The sequence below is a fragment of the Bactrocera dorsalis genome, chromosome 1 (assembly GCF_023373825.1).
Source record: "Bactrocera dorsalis isolate Fly_Bdor chromosome 1, ASM2337382v1, whole genome shotgun sequence".
NCBI lineage: Eukaryota > Metazoa > Arthropoda > Insecta > Diptera > Tephritidae > Bactrocera > Bactrocera dorsalis.
In genome coordinates, this window is record NC_064303.1 from 11,081,009 (window position 1) to 11,090,860 (window position 9,852).

Below are 9,852 nucleotides of genomic sequence, written 5' to 3' on the forward strand. Positions count from 1 at the left end.
GTTATAATTTATTCGAAATTTTGGATCCAAACATTCTTGTAAGAACAATAGAAATATTCATAGATAAAGGAAATTTAATCCAGATATTTTGAACTTTTTTCAGGTTCCACCGTAATATATGATATTAAATTACAGTATGAGTTTTGCATATTAAAAACCTTAAAGTATTACCCACCCACACGCCCAAATGTACCTAAACCTTATTTTTCACCATCCAAAATTATATTACGGACTTTCTTACCGAAATGACGTCAAAAATTACTGCTCTGTACTAATTAAAGCGCTAAAAGAAAGTAAAACGCTTAAAAATTAAAAAAAAAAAAAACTAAAAAACAGATCAAACCACCTAACGAGAAAAAAAACGTCACGAACACGAGCTTTAATTGCTCCTATCTAAAGCTTACACCGGCACACACATTTTTAAGTAACTGAACATACTCACACCAGTTCACTCCTCTACCTTCCATGTTGGGCACCTTACAATTATGCACGACTCCTGTGTGGCCTTGGCGGTCGACACGTTACATCCAGTACAAACAAAAAAGCAATGAGCTAAAAGTGACAAATTATATTAGCGAAATGCGGTTGGTTGGCGATTATTTCATGAAATTAGTCAAGTTACCGCACAAAAAAGAGATGAAGTGGCTGGGATAAACGTTCAGTAGTAATTATGAATACAAAGCTAGACGTGGGGCTTGGACTTCCTGCTGAGCACACAGCAACCTTGAAGCACTTTTTGATAGCCTTCAAAACTACCGAAATGGAAAATTACAAAGCAATAAACTGTGCAAAGCGCGGTAACACCGTCAAGTATGCGCTGAATAGAGTATATGAAAAGAAGCGTCAACCTGGCTATGAATAATATTTAGTATTTCTTGCTGTTGTGTCACGCTTTTATTGTTCGTGTTTTCTTCGTAAATTTCATTGTTGCTCCGTCGCTTTCTTTCTTGTTGCCGGCAAACTGTTGCTATTTTATGACTCAATTTACGCTTACCGTTGTCTTGATGCCATTTTTCTCCTTTGTTCACACCTCCAGTTCTAGTGAACTACTTGAATCAAAATAAAAGCGAAATTAAAGAAAATTATTTGGTTGATATTATTCTATAATAGCGCGTGTGCGGGAAATGTTCATTCTGAACAACTTTACCTAACAAACTAGGGGTCTAAAACCGGTATCGGGCCTTTTTAAATTTAAGGTCAAATTTACAAAATCTGAATAATCGGTTTCATCGGAGAGACACAAATGATCAAAACTGATGAACAAATACTTGAAATCTCTGAAAAACTTCGCCATTAAAATCGCTGGCTTGAACCCGGTTTTAGACCAATAGCCTCTTAGGCAAGGTTGTTCAGAATTATCCGTTTTTTTTGGCTCCCTGTAAACCGTCCCGTTCTAATAGTTATAACGTTTAAAAAAGAATTTCTGGATATGCTTCTATTCGTTATTTGAGACTAAAATAAATTAAGTGGACAATATTTGATTTTCGAGATCTTTTCAGAATACATACTTCACAATTTCAAGAAAAATACTTCTCTGTGTACATACTTAGCATGTCTGTTGATTTAAGTATGTGCACCTGACCCAGTGGCCATAAAGAACTTTCACATTACAAAAGGAGTTGCCACAAAATGTTGGAAATTCTTTGTTTTTGTGAATTGCATTGTTACAAAATAACTTTGTGGAATAGTTTGGCAAAAGCACCAACGCCCTCATATGTGAACTTCCACTTTTAATATGAGAACGCAAAGGCTTCAGCCACACAAATGCACACACACACATAAAATATATTGCTGTCAACAAAAACAAGGTCGGTTGGGCAACTTGTATGCAAACGAGACCGGAAATTGCGCTGAGAAAAACAAGTTGGCTCGTAAACTTTTACGAAAGTGGCAGTGGTGTTGTTGTAGAAGGTGTGACACTTGCAAATAAGGACAACAGAAGTTGATCAGTTTTGCTTAAAGTGTGCCCAAGAGCTGTTAGTGAAGACACATAAACATTAAAAGAAGTAGACATAAAAAAGTCCAGTTAACACGTCGCCACAAAATGCACGTCAAGTATTGAAATTTGAAAAAATACAAAAAATACATAGAAAGTAACAAAAACAATGTTAGACAGTCGAATGTTCAGCGAACGACGCTAAAAGCGTAACAATTTTCGAATAACACTTCGTACTAATGAAGGTCAGAGTTTATGGGACATGCAACGTTCTTGTTTTGATTAATTAGTAGTGACCTAAATTGATGAGGAACAATTTTAAAGTAAATGGTAGAGATCTAATTGAGCTTTACAAGAATAAAATATATTTTGAAGCTGACATATAGGTAAAAAATTATTTTGAACTGAAAATTTATTTCAAAAATTTGATCAATTCAATCTCTGAACCTCAAGATGTTGATTTCCACTTTTCTTCATTGGACAAAATCCTGTGTGCTTAGAGTAAACTTTCAGATACTAACTATTTGAACATGTATCATTCGATGTACTTCTTTAATAATCCAAAGCACGACACTCGTACTCAACTAATTACCCACATCCGAAATTTAGTTACTGCAGAAGTATTCTTCGTAATTTATCACCTTTTTCAAACGATCTTTAAACTATTCTAATTTTGGTAAAAACTATATCACTGCTTCAACTAAATTCCTGCAATAAAGGTGACAGAGATGGCATAAATAACTATAGGAAAGGGTACACAGACCTACAGATATAAAGATAAATGCTTATGTTGCCAGTGGACAGAAAACGCCACAGGTCTTACCGTGGTGTGTAGGTATGAGGTTTCCCACACTGGTGGTTCCGGCCGTTGCGAACCGCCTATGGAGTCCTCGATTTTTACGCCAGTGACACGGTTTCGACACACTGGTTGAGAGCTCTAGTAGTCTGCGGTAGAAAAAAGAAGTGGAAGAGAATAACAACAGTTATTTGTAAGATACCAATAAAAGTGTGAAATCAATAGAAAACCAAAAGCACAAAGCCACACGCAAACGTCAGACAAAGTGAAAGTGACTGCAATGAAGACGAGTGGAAGGTGAGTGCGTGTGTGGTTATGGCGCCAAGTAACCGATTTAAAAACTCGGCGCACAGCGACTACCACAGACGACACGAAAGTACGCAAAGTCATTGCAGAAGTGCTTAAGTGGCTGCGTTGCATCGATGATGTAAGGAGCAAAATAAAAACGAAAATGTGAACGTCTGAGTTACCAAACATTGACACACAGACACGAGGCGCCGCGTGTCATAATATCATTAATTCGTTAAGGCAGGAATTAACGAAATCACTTAATGCTGCGGATCCTCGTCATAAAGATGTCTTCGGGTGGAAAAAGGTAAATAAATAACGTTCAGTGACAAAAAAATTGAGAGTCGAGCAACAGGAGATGGCTCTTTTCTAAATAAGTCCACTCAAAATCAATAAACTATTATGCGTCTTTGTGGCATTTCGCAAACTGTTGAAGGCATACCAAGCGTTTTTATTGGCACACAACCCGGTAATGAGAATTTAACTTTAGGAAGGGCTGAATTCCTGTGCAACCGAATATACAGGGTAGGCCATTTAAAGTTGACCCATTTGTTTCTAAAAAAAAAGAACAAAAGAAAACAATGTTTTTTGTTCATTTCAAAAATAATTTATTTTGGTCCAAGGGGATTTGTTTCAGCTAATATTTAAAAATTAGATCGCGTAAATGGGCACCTTTAGCTTTGACAGCTAAATGCACTCTTTTTTCGACATTTTCCATGACTTTGGCCAATGTTTCGGATGATATGGCGGCTGTTTCACGTCGAATGTTGGCTTTCAGTTGAGCTAAGGCTTATTAGCGTATACCTTGGATTTCAAATAACCCCACAAATAAAAGTCTGGTGGCGTCAAATCTGGTGATCTCGGTGGCCAGTCAACATCACCATTTTTCGTTTTCAGCCATTTCGATGGCCCATTTGCCAAAATTAAGGCGTCGCGGATAATCAGCTGGGTTTAGTTTTTGTGCCATTTGAATTTTATATGGAAACATCTTTATGAATTATGCGTCGGAGAGTGGTGCGAGAGATGTCTAATTCCTGAGAGCGGCGATAACTCGATGTCGATGGAGTCTCCTCAATACTGGCTCGTACAGCTTCGATATTTTCATCAGAACGTCTTGTGCGTTGTCTGGATGCATGACTGGCATTACTGAGATTATCGGTGTTCACAAATTGAGAGTTGTGTCTTAACTGGAGCACTTTTCTAAAAAAGTTATTGAATATAAAGCTGAACAATTTCAGCGCGTTCTTTTGGAGTGTACTGTTCCATGGTATAAATTGTCTTCGAATGACGCTTCTAACGCGGTATGACATTAGCCGATTTGTCAGCGCTGTTAAAAGTTACAGCGTTGCCAGATGGGTCAACTTTAAATGACCTACCCTGTATTATACTCCTGCATTTTACAAGAATCAAAGCTAGGAAAATACTTTGTGATGTAAAACGTCAACCTGAGGATCGAAATCAAATTCTATATAGTACACATATACTATATACATATAACTCCTAAACTGGCAGACACATAAGGTTTATTAGAAAAACGAATACCATTTTTTATAGTACAGTATATAGAAGTTGGGGCAGTATTGACAAGAATTTATCAATCTTTTCACAATACCACATATTACTAACATGTCACATACATATTTAAAAAAACTAATCATATAGAGTAAAGTCAGCCGGATGTTCGAAAATCCTGACATTAGTTATATGGAGGGTAAATCAAGTTTTCGCTCAAATCTATCTATTTTAGGCAGAAAGATACACTGTTATGAGTAAAAACAAAATTCATTTTTTAATGAGATAACTCAAATATTGGCCGATATATCCAGCATAGAGTCACCTCGAAGTTCGAAAATCTTTATATAAGGTATATGGGGGCTTAGAGAAGTATGGGCTCGACTCGACCACTTTTTGGCACACAGGCATTCCATTATCAATGAAGGATCATCCCTGAATTTCAATTATATATCTCGCATAATGACCGATATTTTCGATCAAAAGTCAACTATATGTACCGGGAGCCAACAATTTGGTACCTAGGGGCTTGAACAGTTTTTGTTGGATTTACACAATTTTTGATCATAAGACAGCATGTGCTAAAGGCCTTATTCGTGCAACGTTTACTTGAGTTATATTGATTGCTTTTTGGTTTTTATACTGGAAAGTAAAAGTATCAAGTGGAATTTAAAATTGTGCCTTATGGGAAGCAGGCGTGGCTATTGTCCGATATCGCTCTTTACCATCCCGGCGGCAAATTTTTGCGTCTCTGGCGCATTTAGTTATTGCTTTATCGCGCTTTTAGTAGTTTTTAACAGCACCGTTATATGGGGATTGAACAGGGGTTTTAACCGATTTCATCCATTTTCATACTATAGGTATTAGCAGCTTGATTATTAAAACAAGATTGATGACACACTCGCGATAAGGCGAAAACGAGTTCATTTGTTTATTTGAGTTAACGGTCGTTTACATAAAAATTTACTCATTTATTCGGTTTTAAAACAAAATACAATATATATATATTTTTTTTTTATTTTCCTAAGTTTAAAAAGTTTTGCTTAATATATATATTCTTCCTATACATTTATTAAAATACACATATAAGTAGTTTTTTTCGTCAATATTGAAAGTTAAAATTAATTCCATGCGCCCCCAAGTATTAAATCCAAATTTACCACATCCGACATTTATTCTTGGCTGGATTCATTTTACTACCAACAGGACAGTTGTAAGCTTTGCTAAAATCTTCACTATTCGTAACGGTGCCTAAAACACGAAATCTTTCCACTGCGTGCTCACTCTTAAGCTCCTCCCAATAGTGTCGCTCCTTGTAGGAAGCACACCAGAGTTGCGCGAAGCCCATAAAGTACAGCTGCTCGGGCGTTAGATTCAGTCCGGGCATCTGTTCATCTTTTGGAGATAAATTAAATTCCTTCACACGCCTGTGATATGCAGATAATGCCTCTCGCAAGCCACCACTATCGGCAATATTTTCGTCCTTGGTCTGATTACCATCCACAAAACGTTTGATTTCAGTTATCTGTAAATGGATTACCGAAATGATTTAAATGTATGCGCATGATTTAAAAAATGCAGGTGTTTATATATTTGTATGTATATAATTACCTCATAAGCGTTATATTGATTAACAAAGCACTCTTCGCGCTCTTTGAATACCTTGCCAGCCTTCGCCGACCACCAGTAGTTCGCTTCGCCAACGCTATTGTAAAGCGCGCCCACCGTGTCAAAGGCATGTGTGAATTCGTGTCCCACCAAGTAGCCAATGGTACCGAATTTCAGTGCTGCTGGCCACGCCTTATGATAGACAGGTGGATTGAAAATGCCAGCCATTATATAAATGGAATTATCCACATTCTTATAAACCGCCTTCACTTGTTTACCCTTCAATAGCTCTAACGGTTTCGGTGCATAGTTGTCATATTCTTTGTGGTGTAGCCCGTTGAAACGCCGTTGCATTGTTCTGAATTTAAATAAGTTGACCAAATTTAGTTCGTAATTGCCTTCCACATAGTTAAACTCGTTGATTTGCTTTATCAAACGATTTGTTATATTCTTATTCTCAAGACGTCCAATATGTGGCTTGATAGCTGTCTCCTTAAGCAGCGCTTGCTCTCGCGTTTCCTCATCTAACCACTCGGCTTGCTCTAATATTTCATGCAAACTCTTGCGTACCTCTTTGACGATATCGCTAATTTCGCGACGGGTTTCATTGTCAAAGTATTCCTAAAAAAATAACATACATATATGTACATATATAATGTAATAAATACATTAGATGTTCCATAAAAATATAAGAACGAAATGCTTAAATATATCAATTTTCGGATTATTACTGTGAATTTTTAATTTATATTAAGGTGTCCAATATCTCCCTTCCGCCTTTTTGACTTTTGAATTTCGCAGTTATTTATAAATTTTAAAGTTTTTCTTCGTTAAAGGCAAATCCGCTAGAGAAACGTTCCGTGAGATTAATGGTATTTTGGGGGATGGTACTCTGTCACTTTGAGCTGTGGAAGAATGACTTCGACGATTCAGAGTGGGTGAAAACGAAGACCAGTGACGACGAATACCGATCAAATTATGGAAAATATCGAGTTTGAATGGCATGTGCCATCTCGTGACATCGTCCAAAAGATGGAAGTTAGTCACCAAACCCATTTAAACCATCTGCAGAAGGCTGTATACTCAAAAAAGCTTGATATTTGGGTGCCGCCTGCGATATGCTGCTGCAACGGAACAAACTTGACCCATTTTTGAAGCGGATGGTGACTGGCGACGAAAAATGGATCACATACGACAATATCAAGCGAAAACGGTCGTGGCCGAAGGCCGGTAAATCGTCCCAAACAGTGGTCAAGTCGGGATTGATGTCCAGGAAGTTTTTGCTGTATTTTTGGTGTGATTAGAACGGAATAATCCACTATGAGCTGCCTCTATATGGCCAGACGCGTCCAGAATTGGCCAACAGGAAGGGTGTAGTGTTCCACCAGCACAGCACCAGACCACACGCTTCGTTGATGAATCGTCAGAAGCTACGGTAGCTTGGATGGGAGGTTTTATCGCATCCACCATATAGCCCGGACATAGTGCCCAGTAATTACCACCTGTTCCTGCCCATGGCGAAGGTCCTTGTTGGTGTAAAGTTTAACTCAAAAGAGGCTAGAGGTTCTTCGCCAATAAGGAGTCTACGAGGGGTTATCTGAAGTTGCCGTCTAGATGGAAACAGATTATTGAACGAAACGGCGCATATTTGAACTAAATCCGATTACTGTAACCCTTTTTATAGATATATAAAGAGCAAAAAGCGGAAGGGAGATATTTGACAACCTAATACATGTAAAGATAACACATCCAGGTATAATATTATCCGATACATGATATATATATATATATGAATTTTGTAATACACTCTTCTATTACTTACGTCCATATAGATTTCGTCCAGCAGATGCGGCAATACAAACTGAATCATCATATTACAATGCTCCGTTTGAAATTTCTTATCTTCCAAACGTGCATCCATTCGGTAGATAAATTTCAAAGCAAAATAATTAGCTATCGCCGCTTTATTTGCATTACATAATTTATCCAGCTGGTTGTAAAAGTAATTGCATGGCCAAGTATTCTCATCATCCAGGTCGAATTGCGTGCCATTCCAAGCTATTTCCAAATAACTGTCCCATAGCGGGAACGTTTCTTCGTCCATAACTACTGAGAGCACTTCACAATTCGCTAGATCCTCATCAAAACTCTTGGTGATATTTAGTATTGCTGACCAAAGGTTCACGATATCGGTTATGATCTGATCGATTTTCTGCTCATCATCAACACCATACAAGCGAAGATAATTACGCATACGTTTCTCATTTAACTCCTTTGAACTATTTGAGTGTATGTTGTCGGAGTGCACGATATATTCAAAGCCCAAATCGGGTAGTTTGAAATACGGTGGGAATGGGTATTGTGGCCATACTTCCTCATTAATCAAACCGATAACATCATAATTGGTCAGATGTGCGCTCATATTGAACCAGCTGAAGTTATCCGGTTTCCATGTCGAATCGACTGCGGGAAAGCCACCAATCGACTTGATAACCTCCAAGTATACGTCGGACTTTTGCAACGGATATAGATCAGCCGCTAGGCAATCTTTATAAATACGCTTTGTCAGATTCAATTCCGATTTATAGGCGAAATCGTCTCTTGGTTGTTTTTCATCCAAGAGTAATTGTTGTATGGCTTCGCCTAAACTATAGAAAATATCCTCCAGATTGGTGCGTTTATGCTGCGACTGATGTTCGACCATCACATTCTGCCAATTGCCGCAGGCATACTCGTAAAAATCATCACACGGTTCAACGCTTGGATTCATATACGTGAGCATTTTCTTCGCATATTCAACACGATATTCGCTTTCGATTACGTTCAGTCCATTAACCGCTGCATTCACTGCGGATGCTTTTGTCGTCGCTGCTATGTCATTATTCGCACTTAGAATGAGTTCTGTGTTTGGTTGCTGTTGACTGTCGGCCGCTGCCGCGATGTTGACGACTTGTATGGCTTCGCTGGCTGTGTTTGTGGGCTTTGCAGTGCTTGTTGCGAGCGCGCCTAACAGTAGTAACTGGATGGGCAAAAATGAATGCCGGAATGTCTTCACTTTCATTGTGATCTTTTTACTTGCTTGCTTATGTATGGCTTAAGTATATATACCTATTGATATTATTGCACAAATAAATAATCACTTTAGCACTGCATTAATTTATTTGACACCACAAACTTGCTAAGCACTAACTTAAAATAATTCGTTCCGCCTGTGCGCGGAGTCACTTTCGTACTGAGCGTACTTTTGTCGAAAAAGCAATGGTGCAGATCGGTCCCAAAGCACTTGCGCTCGGTATTATTTGCAGTTTGCGTCCCTACGTCTCAAGCGCAGTAAGTACTCGTACGTAATCGTTAGATATTGTTCTCGTGTTATACATGCATACTTACTTATATATATGTATTTCACAGTGCAACCTCGTTTAATCAATCAATTGAACTTTCTGATTATCGGATTTATTATATAAATTTTATGAATTATTAAACAAAAACCTAGTTTTTAACCTAACGAAAATGATGTCGGTCTTATTGTATGATCGTTGTTCACTGAAATGGATTTACCCTGTACGTGTGTATGTATGTTTTACAAATTCCTATTTTTGATTAAACTTATCATCAAAGTAAACGTTTGGCATATGAGAATGAACTTGACCTGCAGGCGAATGCAATTTGCATTCAAAGTGATAACGAACCTACATACATACTTATCACTGCG

General features: G+C 37.9%; 1 protein-coding gene across 1 annotated transcript; it reads right to left on the bottom strand.

The window, feature by feature from the left end:
• Nucleotides 1-5,425: 5,425 nt before the first annotated feature.
• Nucleotides 5,426-9,392, bottom strand: LOC105233932 (neprilysin). The gene is made up of 3 exons (XM_011216108.4): nt 7,963-9,392; nt 6,144-6,761; nt 5,426-6,057 (listed from the first exon to the last, which is right to left on the bottom strand). Exons 1-3 carry the CDS (start codon nt 9,199-9,201, stop codon nt 5,689-5,691), a joined length of 2,226 nt encoding a protein of 741 aa, XP_011214410.2. The 5' UTR covers nt 9,202-9,392; the 3' UTR covers nt 5,426-5,688.
• Between the last annotated feature and the right edge of the window lie 460 nt (nt 9,393-9,852).

Coding starts and splice junctions, on each gene's coding strand:
- LOC105233932 (XM_011216108.4), bottom strand. CDS start 9,201: ATGAAAGTGAAGACATTCCGGCATTCATTTTTGCCCATCCAGTTACTA. Junction 6,762..7,962: donor TGGACGAAATCTATATGGAC/GTAAGTAATAGA, acceptor TTATTTTTTTAG/GAATACTTTGACAATGAAAC. Junction 6,058..6,143: donor ATCAATATAACGCTTATGAG/GTAATTATATAC, acceptor ATCCATTTACAG/ATAACTGAAATCAAACGTTT.